This window comes from Mirounga leonina, unplaced genomic scaffold (assembly GCF_011800145.1).
Source record: "Mirounga leonina isolate KUSES-001 unplaced genomic scaffold, KU_Mleo_1.0 Mir_115, whole genome shotgun sequence".
Taxonomy (NCBI): Eukaryota; Metazoa; Chordata; class Mammalia; order Carnivora; family Phocidae; genus Mirounga; species Mirounga leonina.
Window position 1 is genome coordinate 101,272,511 of NW_023270268.1, and position 26,201 is coordinate 101,298,711.

The 26,201-nt window shown below is 35.5% G+C and overlaps 1 protein-coding gene across 4 annotated transcripts in view; it reads right to left on the bottom strand.

The window, feature by feature from the left end:
- The window catches only part of DZIP3 (DAZ interacting zinc finger protein 3), a 96,778-nt gene that overhangs the window by 65,976 nt on the left and 4,601 nt on the right, over window positions 1–26,201 (bottom strand). For 2 of the 4 annotated variants that reach the window (XM_035000211.1, XM_035000214.1), the window contains exons 2-7: window positions 15,637–15,734; window positions 12,144–12,213; window positions 9,111–9,266; window positions 3,671–3,787; window positions 637–717; window positions 188–312 (exon numbers count right to left, since the gene is read on the bottom strand). In XM_035000211.1, the coding sequence (XP_034856102.1) occupies window positions 188–312; window positions 637–717; window positions 3,671–3,787; window positions 9,111–9,266; window positions 12,144–12,213; window positions 15,637–15,668 (581 nt within the window). In that variant the 5' untranslated portion in view covers window positions 15,669–15,734. Of the gene's footprint in view, window positions 1–187; window positions 313–636; window positions 718–3,670; window positions 3,788–9,110; window positions 9,267–12,143; window positions 12,217–15,636; window positions 15,735–26,201 lie in introns of all 4 variants that reach the window. The other 2 variants (XM_035000212.1, XM_035000213.1) reach the window with 1 other exon arrangement.

The following is a 26,201-nucleotide window of genomic DNA, read 5'->3' on the forward strand; positions in this document are numbered from 1 at the left end:
ATGAACTGTTAAGTTTGATATTTAAATATTCTCAAATACATGAAATAAATTATTACCTATAGGAACAGGTGAAGAAGAACCAGTAGAGCACAAATGTCATGATATCTGGTATACTATAAAAACTTTATCCCATTTCACAATGCTAAAAGTTGAAAGGCAAGATCTGCCCGTTTATTAAAATCCTTACCTCTTCTGAGCACAACGAAGCAAACCACGTCCAAAATAAACTAAAGACATAAAGTTCTCACAAATTTCATTCTCTTGGATCACCATCTTCATCACTAGAAATTTATTCTCTGCTTCTGTGTAATCCTGTAGTAACATAAAACTAGGTTTGGCTGATATAAAAAGCATTTGTTTTCTTTTACAATAATTATTTTCCAAACTGGAGAAGTCAGAGCAGCTTTCATATTGATACAGTCATGTAGTCATTTATTCACATCTCTAACCCTAGCACCTGTGATCACACAGAGATAATGTATTCAGTGATTCAAATACTTATTTACAAAAGAACTTTGATCTTTAGCCAACGTTTCAAAATGAACATTTAGAGAATTTCTAAAATCAACCTTTTGTCAAAATGAAGTCAGTGAGTGTAAGAAGATTTACAAGGGACAAATAACACATGCTACATACCTCTTTCTTTCCTCTTTCAGTAAGTGCTACTCCATACAAAAACAGTAATGTCAAATAATAACCAATATTAATCTGATGTGCCTAAAAGAAAAAAAAATATCTGGTTATTTAGACTAAGCTACTTTTCAGTATACCAAGCTTAATTAAATATCCTAGGCCTATCAAAAAAAAAATGAAATCTTACCATTTGCAACAACATGGATGGAACTAGAGGGTATTACACAGTGAAGTAAGTCAATCAGAGAAAGATAATAGTCATATGGTTTCACTCATATGTGGAATTTAAGAAACAAGAAGAGAATCATAGCGGAAGGGAAGGAAAAAGAAAAGACAAAATCAGAGAGGGAGACAAACCATAAGAGACTCTTAACTATAGGAAACAGACTGAAGGTTGTTGGAGCGGAGGTGGGTGGGGGGATGGGGTAACTAGGTGATGGGCATTAAGGAGGGCACTTGATGTAATGAGCACTGGGTGTTATATGCAACTGATTAATCACTGACCTCTACTTCTGAAACTAATAATACACTATATGTTAATTAGTTGAATAAAAAATATCTTAAGCCTACTTAGTAATTATTAAAAATAGTAAAAATTATCATTATATTGTCAATCATCTAGTAAGAACAACAGCAAATACATTTTAGATGTATTTGACAATTTGACCCTGAAGAAAAAGGATAGTTGATAATCTCGAAATAAAACATTAGAGTTTGATTAACGAAAATGGAAGCCATCAGGATTTATTGTCTCCTTCCCCCTCCCACCCCCACATGCTACAAATGGCTAAGATCTCCATACAGAAGTAGTAATGAGTACAACTATATTCTGAGTACCCTGAGTCCTTCTGAATATGGGGGTGGGTCTTGGAGACTCCAGACCCAACACCCACTGTACGAATGCCAACTTCCTAGTTTTGATAACATAAATTGTTATGTAACCTGTAACTACTGAGGAAAACTGAGTGAAGGGTATGCCAAGACCTCTCTGCACTTTTGTATTCTATAGCTATATTTTTGCAACTTCTGTGCATCTAAAATTACCTCAAAAAGTTTAAAAATTGTCCATGAAGAAAATTATTATACATTCTGTTCATAAGCTCTCTACTAACTGAAAATCATAACTGTATCTTTTGTCACATTAACTTTTTACAATGAGACTGTCCCATACTATAAACAAGATTTTTTTTCAAGTACACAGGGATGATAAGCATCTACAGGATATAAGTTTTCTTCTTTACTGATCTAACTGTATTCTCTTACCTAGCAGAGTTCTCATGGCCAACAGTACACATTTATGAGGTAACTGGCTGGAGTTAGAAGTTTGGCTTCAAATTGATCTCAGTGGAAATAGACATGTGTATTTGCTCTCAATGAACCCATGTAACTAACATCTAACTGGTTTCCATCTTAAAATTCCCATCTTTGCAGAGATGGTAAAATGCAGTTCACAGAATAGACACTTAACACAAGACTACATGGGTTTGTATCCTGACTCCACTACTTACTACCTGATGAATTAAGCAAGTTGTTTAACCTCTATGCTTCAGTTTCAAATCTATAAAATGGGAATAATGAGGTGGGGTGCTTTCAAAGCGTAAATGAGCTAATCCTTACAAAGTGTCTGTCATATAGCAAACATTAAAGAAGTGTAAACTATTATTTTGTAACTTAAAAAAAAAACTGGCTTCATAAATAATATGACTGAGCCTTTGGCTCATACAACCCTAAAAAGAACACTTTGAGGATAAAATGTGGAATTGTGGTAATGCTACAATTACAAGTACAAGGTAAAGAACTCAGGAATTCAGAGATGTAGGCAGTACATTTCTAACCAGTATGCTCTGCCCTTTCCTTCCCACCTTCCCCCCCACCAATAGCAGGGATTATTCCAAGTATTGGAACTAAATGGATATAGAGATATTATTGACAACTGTCCCCTGCCCTCACACCACCTCCTACAACGAAGTTGCCCCACCTATCCTTGGCAGTCTTGAGGAACAGGGAGATACAGCAGTAGGCTGCTCTGATCATGACAATTCCAATTCTGCTCAACAATGCTACCAAGAGAGGGATCTCCTCCATTTCCTTATATAAGACTCATTTTTGAAATAATGCCTAAATACAGCAGACTAAACAGTCAGCATCTGTTAATGTTGATTTTATATTCATTTATTTTACTGCTTGGCAACCTGGTTAGTGGGAGAAAGAGATCTTTAGCATCCCAGAGGTTTTTGGGAATACTTGTTAATGCAAACTCCCTTTTGTTACCTCTTTGACTCCATGTAGAGAACTCCTTTAGGGTGGTATATATCACCGCTTAGAACCCTCATCCTGAGAGTACTAAACAAAGATGATTTCTCCACTTCCTTGTACATCTTAGGGATTTGGTGTCTTCGGCTACCTTGGTTGGTACCTAGGTAGTTCTTTCTTGAAGATAACGCTAATCCATCTTCTACATGTGTGCGAAACTTAGTTTACTTTACGAATCCAAAGCATTCAAAGAACTGATTTTTTCCTTTTACTGTCCTATACTATTGGTTCTGATTTTTGATGCCAGTTTCACTTTTCCTTAGATTTTCTATTTATTTCTAAAGTATCATTTGATACTGAACATATTAAGCATATCTTGTCAATTTTATCTCACATGAGTACTCATTAACAGATAACAGAAGTTCCAATTTTTACAAATATAGAAATATCAGGAGTTGATTAATAACTAGGAGGAAAGGAAGGAGTAATTTCTGAAGTTTATAACTCTCCGTTTCAAATGGGAAAGCCCGTGTTTACTAGTTCAAGTTTCTCTTCATTTAAGATGAACAATTTTATGGTAGGGAAGGGGACTAGATTCGGCTCATTACAGAGATGCAGTCATAAAGTACAAGACAGAGGAAGGAAATCAATTTATGCATACCTTTTTTCCAGAGGTAAAAGGAAAATACAAATTGGTCTATACCTTAAAACAAGGATTGCACTGGCTACCCTCTCATTGGAAAATGTTGTCCAAGTCCACTATTTCAAACTTTCAAACACTTACAGTATAATTAGTGGCCTGAATGTTCCTAAGCGCTGCTTCCAGTTGTGTTATCAAGAAACGTAAAGTCAGAACAGGAACAATTTCCTCCCCATTCTGGCTGTTAGCTGCAACTTCTCTCTGTGGAAATAATTTGGTCAAAAATTTCTTTAACTTAAAGCAAATATCTACATACATTTTTATTATACAAGTAATACACGCTAGTCGTAGAAAATCTGGAAATGATTTTCTAAAACTCCACACTATCAGGGCACCTGTGTGGCTCAGCTGGTTGAGCATCTAACTTTTGATTTTGGCTCAGGTCATGATCTCAGGGGTTGTGGGATTAAGCCCCAAGTTGGGCTCCTCGCTCAGCGGGGAGTCTGCTTCTCTCTCTCTCCCTTTCCCCCTCCCCACTTTCTCTCTAAAATAAATAATCAAATAATAAATAAAAATAAAAATCTATACCACCCAGATACAACTGTTCTCTCATTTGTTTGATTTTGAGTAGTCTGACAAATCTTTGTAACTATTTCCTCAAAACACTTAAACAGCATTCCTATGCCTGCCAAGAGTTGGCCACATCCACTCCTACTTTAGAGGAAAGTGGTAATCTCAGTTTATTCTCATACTTTCTGTTCTCTAAGCATGGCTAAAATTTTCCTTCCAGCCCTGACCTGTAAGAATGCTGACTTAATTCCAACACCAGGGCAAGGCATCTTAAGCTGCAATCTGATTGGAACAAAACTAATATAGGATTTATTATACACCATACTTTGTTATTTATATGGATGAAATGAAAAGGAGGACTATGTCTTATCTTTGTGTCCATTTCTCAGTGCCTTGTACCTACAAGTGCTTCACTTAAATTCCATTATGTGTTTAACAATGTATTATCTGTGTGGAAAGTTTAACCTACACTTTCTTAACATGGTTTCTTATATACAATACTTCGTTTTTCTCCTAGATAGCTAGATACTTTGTCTCCCCAGCACTCAATTAATGAACCTCTTCTCCATCAACACATACATTCCCTAAAGTAATCCACTGTCATGTTTTTAAATAATGTTTTTAAATAATGTCTACTTGGACAGTTTCCAAGTTTGTATTTCCAGCTCAGAACTATCACTTGAATTCCAGACTCATTTACCCAACCAGTTACTCAACAGTAACTGTTGAATTTGAGTAAGCATATAAAACCTAACACTGAAGTTCCACCTCCTTTAGAACTAAAAAAGCTGGAGAAGATATAAAAACTATTTTTTGAAAGCAACAGAAAGCTACCAAGGCATTGAAAATCTCTGGGGCCAACATTCAGAGAGAAGGAAAGCCTAGAGACATGAGATTGACTTTTGTAGCCACTTTTCTCCTTAAGGCAATTGCCATTTTCAGTTGTGGCTGAGAAGCTGGGATGCTAGGCAGTTTTTAGCCAACTTACAAAGCTGGGGGGAAAAACAGAATGCATTACCTATCAAGGATGAGGGACCCTGGAAAACACTTCATCCTTTTGTTGGGACCTTGAAGAAATATACCCTTAGAGTAAGAGTGTCAGTTTTGGTTCCAGCTTGAATGCAAGTAGTTTATTTGGGAGGTGCAGAGAACAATGGTAGGGGAATAGAAATGTGATACAGGGAAGGGAAAACAGGCTTTAAATTGATAGGTATGTTATTTTTTTTTTTTTTTTTTTAAGAGAGGGAAGTGGGGGTCAGGGGGAGAGGAAGAGAGAGAATCTTAAGCAGGCTCCATGCCCATCATGGAGCCTGATACACGGCTCGATTTCACAACCCTGAGATCATGACCTGAGTCGAAATCCAGAGTCAGACACTTAACTGACTGAGTCATCCAGGTACCCCACAGGGTGTGTTATTTAGTTATCCACAATGGGTGGCTAGATACACAACAGAGAAACTCAGTAAAACAGTGAAAAACACAAGCCTCCATATTATTCAACTCCAAGGGAGAGAAAACTGGGATATTTGCAGAACAACTCCCAAGGCTTATTGACTGAGTGGTGATGGGGTGATGCAGGAGTATTAATTCCTTGGGACTTCCGAACTGCCATGAGAAGTACAGGTCTTCTGTAGTTCCAGGGGGAAAAAAAGCCTTAAGGCATAGAGAAATAGACATTGAAAACTGGAAATTGTCCAGAGCATACTGAAATAAGAGGCCAAGGGGCCAAGGGTTATGTGCAGGGCACTGATAGTATCTACTACAAAAGGTAAAGCATAAATAGACCCTTCTTCACAAAACAGAAGCTTAGAATCACCTCAATCCCCAGTTGAATTAAGTGATCTGCTAGAAAAGCACATTACTAAACAAAGACTTTGTCCAGTTAAGGAAGGTTGCTCTAAACCAACTCAGGCAGCCACTGCAAGTAGCAGAATTCTCTATTATCCTTTAGATGACTATGGAATTAGTTTTGATGTTTTCATGTTCATTCATGATTTGGGTTATCTTTGCCTTTTTAAGATTCTTACCAGGAATTTATCAATTTTATAAAACAAGTTTTGGCTTTATTGACTTTCTCTATTTTATTTTCTTATTCTATTTCAATAGACAGATATCTTTACTACTTCCTTCTTTTGACTTTGTTTTTAATTTGCTGTTCTTCCATTAATCTCCTGAACTTTATGTTTAGATGATTGATACTCAAATTTGCTTTTTCTAATATTTGCATTTCAAGCTATAAATATTTTTTGAAGCACATATTTTACTTATAACACAAGCTCTGATATATATTTTTTATTCAGTTCAAAAATTTATCTAATTTCCACTGTCATTTCTTTTCTTACCCATGGGTATACCTAGAGGTACATCTTAAGAACAGTGATTTTTTAAGTTTATCTTTCTGTATTGATTTCTAGTGGTTAGAGAACATGCTCTACATGTTATGATTCTTTGAAATTTGATGAGACTTGCTTTGTGACTAGCACATGGTAAATTTTTGTAAATGTTCTGTGTGCACTTAAAAAGTATATATATTCTGCCACTGCAGAATGGGTGTAGTGTTTTGTGTTTGTATGTGTGTGTGTGTGTGAATTAGATCAAGTTTGCTTTGGTTCCACTAATTTTGTGTTCATGTTGTATCACTTATCAAGAGATCATGTTAAAATCTCCTACTGGGATTCTTAATTTGTCCAATTCCCCTTTAGTATTATCAATGTTGTCATCTTATACATAACAGTTCTATATGCATTTGGGTCAACTTCTGGAATTTCCCTTCTATTTTCTAGACTTGTCCATAGAGTCAATAGCAAGTAATACAATCTTGTAGTTATGAGAGCTTCATAGTAAGTTTTAATATCTAAGTGGGCAAATTCCCAGCCCTTCTCCCCTACACTTCTCTTTTATAATTTTCTTGGCTAGCCTTCCTTTTATTTCCCATCTAAACTTTGGGATTAGCTTTCAGTAATAACAACTCCAAAAACCCTTTTGTCACTTTTTAATATGTGATATTTACAAATTTTAATTTAGGGAAAATTGAAAGCTTTATTACACTGTATCTTCCTACATGTACTGCGTTCTATTTGGTCTTCTTTTCTTACCTTTATTAGAGTTTTAGAAACCTTCATTTATAGTTTCAATATAGAGTATTGATTTCTAAACTTAATGTGAAGAAAATCAGTGTGTAGATACTTGCTAAAATGCAGACTCCCAGACCTACCTCCAGAGATTTTGATTCTTTAGGACTAGTATGGAGTTCAGATAGTCTCATGTAGGCGGCCTAGGAAAAACTTTGAGAAACACTAGTTTATATCTTGTATATTTCTTACGTGTTTTCCTAGGTATTTTACTTTTTTGGTTGCTAATATTCTTCTTTCATTTTTACCTTCTAATTGGCTATTGTTTGCATATAGGAAGGCTACTGATTTCTATTTCTTGTTGTTGTTGTTTCTGGGTAATTTCCAAAAGATAGGAGGGAAATAGTGGCATTATTCCACAGTTTCAAACCAGAATTCATACTGGTAAATTATCTCAGTTAAGGTTATAATTGTATGTAAAGTCTCTGGATATTTGTTTGAATTTTTAATCATAACCTATGGTGTTTTGCCCCCAACTAAAGGCTACAAAGAAATGAGAACATTTTCTTTAACTTCGAAAAACTCCATTCATTTAAGAACTGATACCCATCTTGTGCTGAAAGTTTCATAAATTATAAAAAAAAACTAATTCCAAGACAGAAATCTACAATATATTCTCTAGAGTATTTATTTTACTTATAAATAAACAAGCTTTGGACATTGTTTTTATCTTACATTTTTTAAAAATTTGTCAACATTTTACAAATTAGAAACACCAAAAGCAATCCCCTGTCCCAGGGTGGCATGTTATGGGTTATTAATAGAATAAGAATAAACACTAGACCTTATAGTCAACGGTGGCTTACTAGCTACTAACCCACATTACCACCATTATTCTTCAAAGACTAGCACCAACTAACTCTATTTAATAGAAGTCTACAGTCAAAGCTGACACCAGAGCCCTTCACAAAAAGTAAGATGGAGATTTCAAGACTTTAGCTGCACTGCTGTGGGAAGGAAGGCAGGGAGGGAGGAAAAGAGGGAAAGAGTCACTGTGAAATAATAAGAAATATATACATGGATATTTGTTCCTAGTTCCTGGTAATATTTGGTCTTTGATCCTGGTTCCTGACACAGAGTTCCTAAAACCCCTGGAATTTCCTGGGTGATAGGAGTATCTTTTGTTCTAATGAGGTGACTCTCATAGGCCCCTGAATAGGGGCTGGTCACCAGAAACACCAAGCCATGATTAGAAGCTTGGAGCTTTTAGCACTATCCCCCATTCCTAGAGGGGGAGGGGCTGGGCATTTAATTAATTATTGATCATGCTTATATGATGAAGCCTCCATAAAAATCCTTCAAGTATGGGGTTCAGAGAACTTCCAACTTAGTGAACACATCCAAATGCCAGAGGAGTGGCACACCCCAACTCCAGAGACAGATGCTTCTATACTTTGGACCCTTCCAGACCTTGCCCTATGTATCTCTTCATTTGGCTGTTTTTTAAATCCTTTATCATAGCCTTTATTATGTAATAAATTGGAAAATATTAAGTAAGTGTTTCCTGGAGCTCTGTGAGCTATACTAGCAAATTACTAAACCCAAGAAGGGGTCATGAGAACCTCAATCCATAGCCAGCTGGTCACAAGTATCGGGGACAAATGACTGTGTGTCTGAAGTCAGAGCAGATTTGTGGGACTGAGCCCTTAACTTCTGGGATCTGATACTAACTCTAGGTAGACAGTATCAGAATTGAATGGACTTGCTGGATACCCAGTTAGTGTAGGAGAACTGGTTGATGTGGGAATAAATCCACACATCTAGTGTCAGAAGTATCGTCAGTGTAGTAGTAGTGTGAGAGTAAAGGAACATAGTATGTTTTCTCTGGACAGTCATATAGAAAGAGCTGTACTTCGACCCCAAAGAACAAATTATAATCTTACCTGCATAATTTGGAAGGAAAAATTTTCTTGTAAGAACTTCTTAACGTGAGGGACCACACCTTTTGGTAGAGTATTAATTGCATTCAATAATTTCTTCACTTCCAATAGTAAGTTAACAGGGACAAGATCAGCAGGTGTGTCCTTTTCTTGTTTACCCTAGAAGATAATATTAAAAATTTACACAATTATACATATTCTTATTACTCTAATATTAAGACCAGCCAAAATATTAAAAAAAAAGAACAAAGAGTGGGGCCCCTGGGTGAGTCAGTCGGTTAAGTGTCCAACTCTTGATCTCAGCTCAGGTCTTGATCTCAAGGTCAGGAGTTTAAAGTCCCACATTGGGTTTCATGCTGCGTGTGGAGCCTACTTTAAAAAAAAAACAACAAAAAAAGTGCCTTTATATACTATAGGTAGATAACTGTGACAGAGCGATAGAAAATCCAAGTAAGAAAAAGACATTCTCGGGTGCCTGGGTGGCTCAGATGGTTAGGTGTTTGCCTTCAGCTCAGGTCATGATATCCAGGTCCTGGGATCAAGCCCCACATTAGGCTCCTGGCTGACTCAGCGGGGAGTCTGCTTCTCCCTCTCCCTCTGCCTCTCCCCCCGCTTGTGTGTTCTCTGTCTCTCTCACTCAAATGAATAAATAAAATCTTAAAAAAAATTTTTTTTAATTAAAAAAAAGAATAAGACGTTCTCTCTGCTTTCAAGGAACTTAAAATATAGCAGGAAATTTAAGACCAAAACTCAGGAAGCTTTAATATACAGAAGGCCATCATAAATTCATTTGGAAGTTATAAATTAAATATTCTAAAATAGGGATAATTATACCATTTTTAATAGGTAAATATCTAAATATTTAATATATTATATTTATATATTTAAGATATTAAATAGGGAAATATCTACAATTTAAGGCTTAAATGTGAATTAGGCCTCAAAAAATGGTTGCCCTTGAGAAATACACAGAATGCATTTACCCACTTAAGGCATAAAAAATGCTAAGTTTAAAATATTACATAGATTAGTCTACATAATAATATGAAAGCTAGATCTAAGAGTACTTTTTACATACGTGACTGATGCTTTAGTTACTAAACACACAGCATACTGAAAATAAATAGAACTATAATAGTTTAAATTATAAACAAAGTAGTAAAGCAGAATGACTTTTAATTCAGTCAGAGCTAAGTCATACTAATCTTGGGTCTACAGGAACTCATTCTTACGGACTTAATAAGCCATCATTAATGGCTAATCAATAGCTATATAGTCAAGTCCTGCTGGACTGTCTATTAACATTAGTTATGAGGAATGGGTGGGCAATGGAGAAGCACCTGGAACACATGGATGATGGACTTCCTTCAAACCTTAACAAGATACCACAGTTCCTATACCCTGTTTAAACTTTGGGAATATGAATAAGTTGATGCTGACCTCTGAAAATCAGAAAAGACAGCTTTTTATTATGGAGGCCATGTAAAGCTTGAGTCACTGAAAATGCCCTGGGGGCAGGGAGGGGGTGACTCTTTGACCATTAGTCAGGTCTAACGGACCGCAATTACCCAGGAAAGTGACTAGGAATCAATAAAGTCCAAAGTAGGACTATCTGCCTACTCTCCCCTTCTGGGTTTGAGTCTTAAATTAAGATTCCTCCATCCCCATCAATACCCAACAAATAACCTTACATTATATTTCATTATATGAAAATTATATCCAAAATGTAGGAAAGTGTTAATAGTTTGCTAAATCTCAGCAAAGGGTATATAAGTATTCATTTTATTATTCTTGAACTTTGCTGTAGGTTTGAAATTTTTCAGAAAGTTTACGAAAAACTAAAAAGCTTCCACAATGTAACTAGACAAACCCTTCAAAAGAATGACCACTGTCAGTAGTGCATACATTTCAAACTAACAGTCAGTTCTGCAGTCAAGTCACCACAAAATCCTAATGTTAATCACCAAACTGATACACAAGCAAGATTATGGCATGAATAAAAATTTTTAGTAGGATATACCATAAACTTCATGCTTATTAAATATTTTCATCTTATTATAAATACAATTTTTTAAGTCAGTGGTCATAAATTGTCTAAGTACAATTTTTTAAGCCAGTTATCAAAATATTTGATGCTCAATCCATTTCGCAAAATTAATTTAGCCTCTAAACCAAATTCAGGTCAAAGTTTTCCCCTCCTTTGACTTCCGTATTTCCAATTCCATATTTAGAAATGTATTTTCTGGATCTAATCCTCCCTGGCTCAAGTGTACATCCCTATGTACATCTGCATATATTGTATTTTCTCTGCAACATTTTTTACAGTGATAACCTCATGCAGGTGAATATGACTATTTTATGTTTATGTATTTTCTCGTTACTAGATAACCTTTATAAAATTTATTACAGTGAACACCAATAATCACATTAAACTATGTGTAAGGTTAAAATTGCACTAAAAAAATCCAAATAGCTCTTCATCCATCCTTCATTAAATATAAGCACATGTGATATTCATATATGTGTGTATATATACATATTTTTTAAGCTACCATAAAATATACTGTCATTGGCAATATAAACCTTATATTAATGCATACTTTATTATCTTTCATTTTGAACTGGAATTTCTAACAGTAAAGATGATAAAAACAGGAAAGAGAATTTCAAAACAACTCTGAAATTTACTAAATAAAATTCTGTGTGTGTGTTTTCTTGGTATGGGCATAGTTCTCATTTTGTTTGGATTTTGCTTTTAAAAGACAAGTAAGGGATTTCTTAAAATTGATTACTGTGATGTTTCTGGGCAAGTCAATTCAATCACCTACTAGTTTTAACTTAAAGTGAGAATTCGTGCTTATAATAACAGAATTATCAATTATCAGAGAGATTTAATTATGACCATAATTTTACTTATGAAGGAGAGTCACCTCCAAATTCTTAACAGATAAATAAACTGACTAGATTTAGAATTACATTGCATATATAATTACTCATTACTAATTAACAATTAATGAAAATTAACTCTTCTCTTACCAGTTGGTCAGTAGATTTTTCTACCTTATTCTTGATTTCTTTCTTAGTCTGCTCCTCCACAGTTGGATCCCTACTTTAAATGAAAAAGAAAGGTGTATTCAGGGTATCTCCTTACAAAGAACACAAATTGTAGTAGTAAAGAATCTAACAAGTGAATCTGTCTGAAAGTTCAAAAGTGTAAACAATGTGTTTCAAATCAAGACCGATAATAGTGGTAGGTATCATACCTTTAGGGACTCAAAGGGTAAAAGGTATGCTCTGCCCTTACTGGCTGGTGGTAAACAGAACAGCTGATATAAAAAACTTATCTTGAACAGACACACGATATACCAAAATCATGGGAAAAAATTAACTTTATAGCAATGTAAAGGAAAAAGGGTCTTAAAAAGGCTAATGTTTTGTGTGTGTGCATGCGTTTATGAAGATAATAAAGGTTTGGAAAGGATCTATCTTATGCAGATCCTTTTATTTATTTATTTTTTGTTTCAGGTTCCTGGCCTTACAGTTATCCAGTTTTCCAAAATGATTTTTTTAAATTGAGAGAGAATATCATATTTAAAAATTAACTATTTTTGTAAAAAGGAATAACTTGACAAGTTTTGCTTCTGACATTGGTTTGAAATGTGAACATATGCAGTGTTACATACAGAACTAAAAAAATTATTTATAAAATTGCTTTTGCCTACATAAAGAACCATGATATAGGGCCCATAATATAAGAACCATAACATAGGATCATATAGGATTTATATGATCTTAATTCTATACAATAGCAGAGATAAAACTGAGGTGAGAAACTTATATCAATGGATTTACTCAGCATTGTACTTTATAAAAATCATCCTATCATCCTATCTTACTTCACATTTATGTATTCATTTCCTAGACAATCATTTATCATCCACTATGTGCCTACTGATTTTATCAGGGGAAACTGGGACAGATAAATAGTATAGTATTATCCACACAGTGAAAGTTTCAACAAAAGGTGATTTATACACACAAACAATATTTCACAAGATGGTTCTCAGTGCTCTTTAAAATGTCATGGCAAAAAAAACCCTCTTAACTGTCTTTTCATCCACTTCTAAGCCCCATTCCAAAAAGGAACACAAGGAACTTTGTGTTTTCAAGGAACGAAAAATACCACAGCAGTGTTCTGAAGCCTCTCCAGCGGTTTGTGGAAGAGTACAAAAAGCTCCCAAATATATACCCTTCTTGCTCACTCTATTTCATGATCATTCACTCCTCAACCCAACAGTTCTCAGTCCCAGATGCATATTAAAATCACCTGTGAAGCTTCTGAACCATCCAGATGTCCAAACCCTACTTTAGAGCTTCTTATTCAAGTGTGGAACGTGGGCTGCTATATTCACCATAGTTTCTCTAACAAATTTTGATATGTGAACTTAACTAATCCTCATTCCCTCCCCAACATTAAAATTGCTCTATTAAAGGTTACTAATGAAATCCTACTATTTGTTATTTCAACAGCTTTGTCTTAGTTCTTCATTCTACCTGGTCTTCCTGCATCATTTAACATTGCCCATCATACCTTCCAACCTTCCTTGAAAACCTCTGCAATCTTTGCTGCTGCTGGTTCTCCTCCTAGCCCTCCACTTCTCAGTTTCTACCACTGGCTACACCTCTTCCTGTCATTCACCACATTCATTTATTATTTTAATAATGTTTAATACAAACTAGGTAGATTAACAGTATCAAACCATGCTCCTGGTATATTAGAATAGTAGGTACATCCACAGTCATCTACGGCAGTCACTTTATACATTAAGATAATTGATGTCCAGAGAGGTTATATAACTTGTTTTTAAGTTATACACCTAGAAAGTAGCAAAGCTAGAACTAGACACAAGACTAGTATTTTTCTTTTGCTATTTTGCTACTTTTACCACCTATATGCTTTGTTCTGCTATTAGGAGCTGAAGTTCTGCTATAACGATATATCCTGAAATATACATAGTATATATACTAATGTTCCATTTTTTTTTTTTAAAGGTTTATTTATCCATTTGAGAGAGAGAGAGGCAGGGGAGGAGGCAGAAGGAAAGAATCTCAAGCAGACTCCCCGCCAAGCGTGGAGCCCGACACAGGGCTCGATCCCACAACCAATGAGCCGAAACCAAGAGTCAGACACTTAACTGACTGGGCCACCCAGGCACCCCACTAATGTTCCATTTTTATCCCTCTCTTTTTCTTACTACATTTTCTACTTAAGTCAATTTCATTTATGTCCATATATAAACAAGCCCTCTCAGATGGGGATCAGGCCCTTCTTATTCACTACTTAACCTCCAAGTCTCTATTCCAATATTGGACATAAAGTAGGCACTCAAATATTTCTTGGATGAATGAATAAAAAAATAAGCCAACTTTCATGAATTCTAACAGCACCCAACCAAATAACCCCTGAATCTATACCTCCGGCCTTGCTTTTTGACATTACTACTACAAATTTCTAACCATCTACTCAATTTCCACAACTTAAGATATATTACCAACACCTCAATTTCCTCATGTCCAAAACTGATTCATCATCTGTCCTCTCTTTCTCATGCACACATTAAACCTGTCTCCATTTTTGAGCCCCATATTAGTTAATGGTACATATCTCCTCCTGGTCATTAGAAACCTTTGAGTCATCTCTTTTTCTCTTTTGCCCCTTTCCTCATATTTAAGCAGTCACAGAATTCTGTTGATTCTAGTTCTATAAATCCCTTCTGTTTTCTATTCCTACCATTGCAAGCCTTCATCAGCTTCTTCCTGAACTATTACTAGTGTTATATTTTGTTGTCTCTTCCTTCTCACCATCAATAAGTAGTCTTTCCAAAATACAGTGTAAAATTTCCTTTCTCTTTTTAAAAGGTCATTGGTTCTGCCCAAAATAAAGCTAAACTTAGAAGACAGTTGAAATCCTCCCAATCATTTATCTTTTTTTCTTGCTGTTTCCTTCCATTTCTACATACATCAAAATGCTTACCCTTTAATGTTCAGTTTGAGTGTCATCTCGTGGAAACCCACTCAACCCCAGTCTATCATTATTGTTCCTTTCTACTAGAGCCATGCATTTTGCCTAAAGATATAACTTTTTATATATCTTCCTACTACATTATAATTCTAAGTACCCAAAATTTTGTCTGCCTTTACTAAGTCCCAAGGAGGTACTTTACATTATAAGCATTACAGTAAATGCTTATAAAATAAATTAACAGATCACATTAATCTACTCTGGTGAGAATGCCCACATGTAGCAAGCTGTAGCACATTTTTCACTTCTTAACTCTTTAGCTAGAGTGTGGTCCTTAAGAGAAATTTTCTGTAATTACATTTCACCCACTAATCAAAGTTGCTAAATCATCTCCAAGCATAAGGGCATCTCAATCACACTAGCTTCCCAAAGTTATGTGGAAAGGACAAATATTGTGTCTTCAAGATGCAACAAATGTGGTTGCTTTTTGTCCAACCAATCCCTTACCTTGTAAAAAATTCTTCTGATAGAGAATCCATGCTCCACAATGTTGTTTTGCGAAAGTCTTATTCCAATGCTTGCACTTTTACTACTGATGTTTAAAGCTGTAAGAAGAGTAATATTTTTAGTGGGAAGGTAGAAGGATTACTTTCTTTTTCCTCACTATAAAAATATACATGATCATTGAAGATAATTTTGAAATAGCTATAAAAGAAAGTGAAAATTATATAGTTTCACCATCCAAAGATAAGTCACTGCCTACACTTTCATTTGTCCAAGCAGATTTTACAAACTTATAATCATACTGAATAAACAATGTTCTAAACCACAGTTTTCACCACTGAACACTGTATCAAAAGCATTTTGTATGTGATGTTATACTCCTACTATGTATTCTCACTGGCTACACAACAATTGGTTGACCATCATCTTATAGATGGACATTTAGATTGTTTCCTATTTTTCCATTATAATTAGTTTTGTGATAAACTCCAGTATCCATAAGGCTTTTCTATATTTATGATTATTCATTTACAAGAAATTCTCTGAAGTAGAATTTCTCAGTCAAAAGACACCAATATTTTAAGTCTCCGTGCATATTGCTAAATGGCTTCCCAAAAGCTTCATACTAATTCATTTTCCACAGAGTATGAGTTCCTGTTTAACACAATCTTCAATAACACTAATTGTTTTGTTTTCTTTTGGTCTAAAGGCAACATTTAGCCACTTTCCCCCAACAGATAGGATTCTGTATCTTCATAAAATAGGAAAGGTGGGATATATACTCTCTAGTTCAAATATCAATGAATGCTGTGGATGTTTCCTCAAAGAAAAAAAAAACCTGCAGCAACACAAATGAAAACAAAAAGAATAGAGTGTCCATTAGTATATGTCTTTATTTATATAGCTCTCTACTTAACTATCCCAAGAACAACTCTTCTAAAATTAGTCACATTTACACCCTGATGTTTATAGCTACAACAATATACAATAGCCAAATTATGGAAGCAGCCCAAGTGCCCATCCATAGATGAATAGATAAAGAAGATGTGGCATATATATAATGGAATATTATTCAGCCATAAAAGAGAATGAAATATTGCCATTTGCAATGACATGGATGGAGCTAGAGATATAATGCTAAGAGAAATAGAGAAAAGCAAATACCATATGATTTCACTCATATGTGGAATTTAAGAAACAAATGAGTGAAGGAAAAAAAAGAGAGACAAACCAAAAAACAGACTCTCAGTTACAGAGAACAAATTGATGGTTACCAGAAGGGGGGTGGGGTTGGAGGATGGGTTAAATAAGTGATGGAGATTAAGAAGTACACTTGTGGTGATGAGCACCGGGCGATGTACGGAATTTTTGAATCACTGTATTGTACACCTGAAACTGATCTAACACTGTATGTTAACTAACTGGAATTAAAATAAAAACAACAAAAAAGAAACACATATCTTAATGAAAGATATTACTTGAAAGAAGGTATATATACAGTGTAGTTTTAATGAGTTAAGCATATGGCTTCTCCCATATGCTTCTACACATAACTTTGTATATCCTTGTTATCTTAATGAAAGATTTTTTTTTGAAAGAAGGTTAAACAGTGTAGTTTCAATAAGCTGAACACAGGACTATTTCCATATGCTTCTACACATAAGTTTACAAACATCTTAATGAAAGAATATGTTACTTAAAAGAAGGTATAAACACAGTGTAATTTCAATGAGCTAAGGATACAACTCTTCTCATTTGCTTCTACACATGAAGTTTACAAATATTTAGATTTCAAAAAAATAAAGTAAAATTAGTCACATTTGTTCTGTATTTTTTCAGAGTTCAAGCCTACAGACTCCATTGTTCTCTGCTAGGCTGATTTCCCCTTCTAATCCCTTTGTATGAACGTCCAGGAAGTATTAGAGCAAACGTGTAAAACTACTGTTCAGTGCTTTGGGACAAAGAAAGAAATGGTGAGGAAAAAGAAAAGAAAGTGATAGCAATAGCACAAAGAAAACAGACGTAGGGTGCTTTGCTTCCAAGCCCAAGACTAGATAAAATTTCTCATTTCTTGCCTCTGAACCACTTATTTATCCTACTAATTGGGTAGCCAGTTTCTCTAATAGCATATGAAATATACAGCCATAAGTTAGATCAGTAGAGCTTTTGGAGGCCCATTATTAAAATGCAATTCAGCATAGGTAATTCCCAAATCAAGAAAACATGTTCCACAAGATCACTTCCAAGTCATCTATTAAGAATTCAGATTGCATTTACTCAAAGAAACACTATTTTACCTGATATTGACTCTCCCTAAATGCCAGAAAAAGCCAACTGAACACACAAAAGTATAGGCAGGACCTGAACCCTCATAAGCCCCGAGGTCTGAGTATCCTGTCATTAGAGAGCTTAACAGGGAAGGGGGCAAGTACCTGGCTAAAAGAAGTCCAAAACTAGTATTCCTAATTATGATACTGCCTGTACCTATATTCTATATTTGACTCACACCAGCTCTAAATTACACAGATAAGTCTTGAGAGACAAGGGTAATTCTCCAACAATTCAATGGATACTTCTTAAAACATAAACATTTACACACACACACACACACAAACACACACAGACTCCTATCTAAATTTCTTCATTTACTAACAAGTGTTGGCGAGGATGTGGAGAAAAAGGAACCCTCATACACTGTTGGTGGGAACAGAAATTGGTACAGCCACTGTGGAAAAAAGTATAGAGGTTCCTTAAAAAATTAAAAACAGAAACACCATATGATCCAATAATTCTATTAAGCACCCAAAGAATATAAAAACAGTAATTTGAAAAGATATAAGCATCCCTATTTATTACAGCATTATTTACAATAACCAAGATATGGAAACAACCCAAGTGTCTGTCAACAGATGAATATATAAAGAACATGTGGTATATAGGGCACCCGGGTGGCTCAGTCAGTTAAGCATCTGCCTTCTGCTCAGGTCATGATCCCAGAGTCCCGGATCGAGTCCCACCTTAGGCTCCCTGCTCAGTGGGGAGTCTGCTTACCCCTCTGCCCCTCCCCCTGCTCGTGCTCTCTCTCTCTCAAATAAATAAAATCTTAAAAAGATGTAGTATATATACGTACACATAATACAATGAAATATTACTCAGTAATAAAAAAAAGATGAGATCCTGCCATTTGTAACCACATATGTGGATCTAGAGGGTATTATGCTAAAGGAAGTAAGTCAGACTGAGAAAGACAAATACCTAAAAACGAAACAAATGAAGAAACAAACATAAAGCAGAATCTGACCTATAAATACAGAGAACTGATGGTTGCCAGAGCGAAAGGGGTTGGGGCATGGGCAAAATGGATGAAGAGGAGTAGAAGATACATGCTTCCAGTTACAGAATGAGTAAGTCACAGGACTAAAAGGCACAATATAGGAATATAGTCAACCATACTATAATAATGTATGGTGACAGATGGTAGCTACACTTGTGATGAGCATAGCATAACCTATAGAGATGATGAATCACTATGTTGTACACCTGAAACTAATGTAACATTGTACATCAACTACAATTAAAAAAAATTTTAAAAATATATTTCCTCATTTAAAAGAGAGCTTTTTAACACCTCTTAGTTTCTTGCCCATCCCTAACAAAATATTTCTTGCTGTCAGTATAACTCGCAGACTCCGGTTCTCCGAGGTAAATTATTTTACAGTTTTACTCTTATTTTTAAAAACTCAATAAGCAGAATCATATACTTATTTAAATTTGCCTTCTCTGTTCAATACCATTGAAAGATACAACCTAATTATTAATCCTAATAATGAAGCAGAGCGACATTATTCTTTCCCACTAAATCAGATCTACTTCATCTCTTCAATAAAGCTGTATGGAAAAGGACATGGCTTTGAGAATTCTAGGATTGTGATCAAACTTTTATGTTTTCTATAACCTCTCAGCTTCTTTTAATAAAAAGTTAGGCATTATCTCACAGACAGAACATACAAACACATGCCTTTTCTAGAAAAGCAATCCCTCATTTCCAGAATTTAAAACCCAGACACAAATAAACAACCCCCCCCCCCCCCCCCCAAGCTCTCCTTCAGCCAGTTATTTGCACAGATCACAGCGAGGCTGAAAAGGGAGGAAAATTCTCTGGCAACAAAGTAGAGAAGATGGAAGGCCTCTGCTAAGCTATTCAGGGGTCAGCTTGAAAAAGAAAAGGGCGTAATATTAATTAATCAATCAGAAGGATCCTGCGGCACCTGGGTGGCTCAGTCGGTTAAGCGTCTGCCCTGGGCTCGGGTCGTGGTCCCAGAATCCTGGGATGGAGCCCTGCGTTGGGCTCCCTGCTCTGCGGGGAGCCCGCTTCTCCTTCTCCCTCTGCCTGCTGCTCCCCCTGCTTGTGTTCTCTGTCAAATAAATGAATAAAATCTAAAAAAAAAAAAAAAAAGATATTTGGATCCTGAATTAAAAGTTAAGAAAAGCTAATGGCTTTTCTCAGTCTGCTTAGAAATACAACCTGAGCTGAATCTCTGCGGTGAAAGGCTTGCCAGGGGAGTATCATCAACCCCATCATCCCCCAGGAGCAAAGCCGACCACGTGTGGCACACCCAACTGCAAACAGCAGCGGCGGACGCAGCGCTTTACAGCCTCTGTGGGGAAGGACGGCGTCAGTGCCTAGCAACGGAAAGGAAGTACCAGCCTGAAACGTTAACACTGAAAATAATCCAGAGGTTCCTACCATTCTAGAAGAGGCTGAAGGAAATCTTTAAAATCAGGGTTAACATGGGAGAAAGGATGCATCTGGTTTCCCCTAGTGTATTCATTTCAGTCGACTTTCCCTGTCAGCAGGAAACTAAAAACTTACTCTGCCTTCCTGGAACTAAGGGACTGCTCTACCACAGGAACCTATTCAGGTGCTGGCTGGTTGATCAGAGGGCAAGTTAAAGTTCAGTGTCAATTTACAGCACACCTTTGTCCACCAAGCAAAATGGCTATTTTACTGGTTGAAAAATAAGATACTGCCATCTGTATCTTCACAACAGTTAAGATGCTTTTCTTACTGCTCCCTCTGAGCTCCTAGCTCCCACTTTCCCTCTTATCTACTGAAATTATAGCAAACGTTTTTTTTATCGCAAAGGAATTTCCCATTTTTAAAGTTGTGCTTATTCACATCAGAGCGGACACAGCTTTTGTTTATAATTATTCATTCAAATGTTTACCTTGTAGCACTCTTGTCACCTCCCCAATCAGTATACCAATAGTTTTTTAAATCCACTCAAGCGCTCATCTTAAGTCACCTGACCAAGTTAGAGGCTCTAATTGGCCAATAAGTTCATATTTCAATGTGTGGGTAGATGTCCCAGGAATTTGCTACCTTTGTCAGTTCTGGCCCTTACAGATCACACAATGCCAGGTGGAAAAAGGGAGTATCAAGTGTGCAAAAACGGTAAAAATAAAACTCACTTTTCTCAATGCTGTTAGCTTGAAAACAAAATAATATACTTTGTATTTTTCAGGACAGAAATTCAGTTATGAGAACTTCGCTTATGCCCATTAAATCAGGGTTCCTCAATCTTGGTACTATTTACATTTTAGGCTGGATGACTTTTTGTTATGGGAAGATGTACTATGCATTTTTAGGATGTTTAGGAGCACCTCTGCTTTCTACCTAATAGATGCCAGTAGCAACCCTATCCCACCTGTCAGCTACAAAGCAAAAAGCAAAAATGTCTCCAAACACTGCAAAATGTCCCCTGGAGGACAAAACGCCCCAGTTGAGAACCACCTGATTAAAAGTGAAAAGGTTAATTAAACTCCTAACAGATTGTTCTGAGGAAGAACAGTAAGACTATCCTGGATTTATGTAGCATGTACAAATACAAGCAAATCATTTGTCTACAAGAAAGAAATGACATAAAATATCTTATTTGGATTTCATCAATGTCAAAAGTTGAGAGACTGCATAGCATTGGTAGTTAAGAGCACAGAAACACTGAAATCAGTCTGCAAGGGTATACAGAACTGCTTTGACACACATTAGCTGCGCAACCTTGTTTGAAACTATTTAACATCTGTGCTTCAGTTTCCCCATCGGAAAAACAGGGATAAAGATGGTCCCGGCTTCGCAGGTTATCAAGATTAAATGTTTAAAACATGAAATAGAATAGCACCTAGCACATAGTAAGCACTATATAAGTGTTACTATCATTACCACCATTATCATCATCAAATTTTGTTTAAATTTGTAGCAAAATCAGTTCACTTGTCTTCCAATTCTCTACCTCGATGGAGAATTGCTATTATGGAAAGGAATGATAATTAGCTTAAGAACTGGGACAAAAAACCATTTTTCAAATATATTCCACATGGCACAAATGGCAGCTAGTACGCACGTTCGGCACCTTGCGTTTTTCACATCAGCACATATATATCTCTCATATTTCTTAAAGTGTATGATATACCATTGTATAAATATATCATTTTACCAGACAATTGATAAACACTTCCTCTTTAGTTTCCCCTTTTTTTCTTTTGCTATTACTAACAATGCTGCAATAAACAACCTTGAACATGCAACTTGGTAAAATTTTGATAGCTATTTTCAAAAGCTAGATTTACCATATCAGCACTGAATTAAGTATACTTAATAGAAGTTCGTGGGTCTATTAACAAAGTAGACTCTGATAATACTTAACAATTCTGCTAGATTTTATCAAAAGAATTCCAAAAATTCCTTGAAGTTGAGATGTGATATGTTTTGATCTGTATGAGTAGTAACTACTTCAAGGCTTAAAAAAATATGAAAAGGGCAGTTTGTAGGAAGAAGCTAAGACATTTGGGTTGGGAGTTCCTTAAAAATCAAAATTTTATCTATTATTGATCTGATTATATGTCTGCTAGGTAAGCAGCAACAGCCATTCCTGGTGACTTTTAAAGTAGTAAAGTAGGTGCTCTGTGGCTCTAACACTCCAAAAGTCTTTATTTCCCAAGTGTGAGCTCCAGGTAGACAAGAATGGCTAGGACCATGAGGTTAGACTTAAGATAGGTTATACCATTATTATGTTACTAGCTGTGTTAAGAGTGAACAAAGTATACTGATTATTTGGTTTTCTAATTTTCCACTAATTTCTTCCACTTTTGTATTTGTTCAACTTCTTGGCAAGGCCCCAAAATGAACATACCTAGACAAGGGTAGCCAAAACATTATTTTACCCCAAAGACTGATGGATGATGGTTGGAAAATCTTTGTAAAAGTTATCAGAAACTGAAGATCTTTCCTGCCCCAAAAGATCAGAGCATTCACTGTCTATCTCAGCTCTTGCCATTTTGCAAAAATCACTAACACTGTCTGGCAGCTTATATCAGAAAGCAAGAACCCTGCAATGTATACCCAATATCCCTCCTTATAAATCTGCCAAAATCGGAAACACCCTTGTCAAAATTAGCTTCTTGTCAGAAGTAGGTTTTTAATTGTCTTCAGATCTATCCAGTCAGTTACTTCTGGACTTACACAACAAACCTATAGAATATATATTAATTTGTTTTTAATATCTGGAATGTACCTACAATGAATACACATAGGTTAGGATTTACCTGGAAAAAAAAAATCCAGATATTAAAATACCCATCAGTTTCAGTTTATTTACAGGTAGCAATGCCAAAATCATGCCAAAATCATGCTCTTCAGAAATGTAGCTAGAAATCCTTGGAAGGAGCACATTTACCACTAAGCAAATTTTCCAAAGTGAAATATTTTCAGTAATGTTGCTATTACTGTCGTTAGCCAATAATGAAAAAAAAGAAACAAGACAGAATATTGAGACATGACACAGGTAGACATGATAATCAAGCAGGGAGAGGAGGACACAATACGCACTTGACTCACACCACCAATGACAAAGCCTACAATACTCAAATCCAAACTGATCCACCAATGTAAGAACACTGATGGCCCCTCATTATCTCATAAAAAAGTATGTTGTAAGAAAGATTTAGTTGAGAAGGTAGGTCAAGCTTTTGGTTATGAAGAGTTTTCGGTCATAAAATTAATTGGGTGTATTAACTTTGATTTCATCAAAAATAAGATTAATTTTCATCAGCTCCTATGTGTATAGTGACTACACATCTGATCTTCACACAACTCACATTACCGTAATCCATTTTAAAAAGAAACTGAGGGTTAGAGAGTTAATTAATAAAAGCAGAAACTAAGGCCCAAGTTTCACCAACTGCAAATTCCATGTTCTTTCCACTATGTCCCATTAAGTGCAATATTTAACTTTATATAAGTGTGGTGTTCAATTATGAGCTGAACTAAATAATGTGCATAAAGACAAACACTCAGAAACAAAACTATTTACATGATCTTACTGGTTAGTAAATGATACTGCAAAGATAATTAATCAAGACATCTTAATATTTCATAATACACTATATCGTCAGTTTTTGCTAAGAGAATCCATTTGTTCAACAAAACAATTCAGAAAAATGCCAGGTACTACACGTGGCACTGAAATGAACAATAATTAATACATGTCTAAATGCTCTGTTAAGCTTAATGATTTTGGAAAAGTCTTCAAATTTTTTTGATCACATGTATCTAAAGCAATAAATCTGAGAATACACTGAAAATACATGAATAGCAGTTCATTTATGGATTATATGCACGTATTACTATAATAAAAAAAGAATTAGATTTTAAAAAGTAAAAAATTTCAATATTTGTTCCCACACTCTGACAGTTTCACATACCCCAAGGTATGCATATTCCACTTTGGACACCACTTTCTTAAAAAATGGCTTCATATTTTAATTCAAGAAACAGATATCTACCCCTTCCATGAACTTAATAATATCTGTTTTCTGAAAGACCAGAAATTTAAAAATGACATATGCAAAGGACTTTGCTCTGTTCAAAGTAGGTCTTCAATAAATACTAGTTATAATTAAAAATGATTACTGTACCTTAATTTAAAATAAAACTATGTCATTTATCTTTATTTACAAAATTGGATTCAGAAACAATGGATAATACTTTTTTTTTCAAAGGCAAACTTCTGATACTAGGATATGAAATTAGATGTGAAAATGGGGTAAAAAAACACTTATCCAAATTATCCAAACCATGTACTTAAGACTAAAGTTGAATTCTGTAAAATGTATAAAAAAAATCAGGGATTGTTTGAAAAGTGAAAAAGTTAATTTTATGGTTTGGCAAATCATTTACAGATTTAGATGAATTTTAATACTTGATTGGGAAAAGAAACAGGAAGAATAATTGAAAAGAGAATAATTTTAGCTTACTTAATAGGTTCTTTGCCTTTGTGCTGAAGGTAACATTTCTGAAAAATGAGAGTGGAAATTCTATAGACTTTGTTTTCTGGCTCTGTGTAAAGGGAAAAACTGATTTAATATTAATATTTGAATCATCTTAACCACAGTAAAGACAAGGTATTTAAATGACCCCATGCCTAGACCTCTGCCAATTTTCTACCACTAGATTTCTTTGCCTTGAATCTTGAGAATCTGGGCCAATGGAACTTCTGTTCTACCTGTTTATTCCTACAGTCTCCTACTCTACATCTGACCTCATGTCCCCACTGAATAGAAGCCCCCCAAAGTCAGGGATTTTTTTTTTTAATCCTTCTATTATATCCCCAGTGCCTACAACAACACCTGGCACACTTCAAGCACTCACTACTGATTTAGAGAATGAGAATCCTTCTGCACACTTCAAGTCCTCTGAAGGAGTCTGCCAACCTAGAGTTCTCCTTTAGAGGTCAAAAGCAGCCCACATACTACCATAATACTGATCCCTGCAGATAACCATGGAATAAAGACAGGGCCTCTGTCCTCTGGCAACTACTTCTCCGTGTTCTTTGTTTGTTCCTCTAAATATTTAAGTACCCTACGTTTCAGTCTTTTCTATCCATACTCACCCTTTATCATTTAGGCTCAAGGCTTTAAATTTTTATCTTCAGTCTTAACCTCTCCGTTAACTACAAATATTATTATTTGACAGCCCACTCAGCATCTCCTGGATGTCTAGTAGACACTGCAACATAACTGAAACTGAGCTCTAGATATTGCCCTCTACCCATAAAATGGCTGAAGCAGAGCCACTCAGCCAAATCAGGTCTGGATCAGATTAACGGCAGTCAACCCAGAAATAAGTGCTTATGGTTTTAACCACTGAGTCTGAGGTGATTTGCTACACAGCAAGTACTGAACAGTATGCCCTACTATCCAAAACTCCAACACTCCATCCTGACTCTGATACCTCCTATCCTTCTTCCTTTTCTTTTCCTCCACAGCACTTACTGCTACATTCATACATTTTACTTACAGGTCTTATTTGTTGTCTATATGTCGCATTAAAATAAAAGGTCTAGTTGGGTAGAAATTTTTTGTCTATTTGATTCACTGCCATAACCCCAGAACTCAGAAATGTACTTAACCACTCAAGCACTCATTAAATGTATGGTGGGTGAATGAACAATTAGCCCTGTGTTCACACTTCTGGTATAATTCTCATACTATAACATTTAGTATTCTAGAAA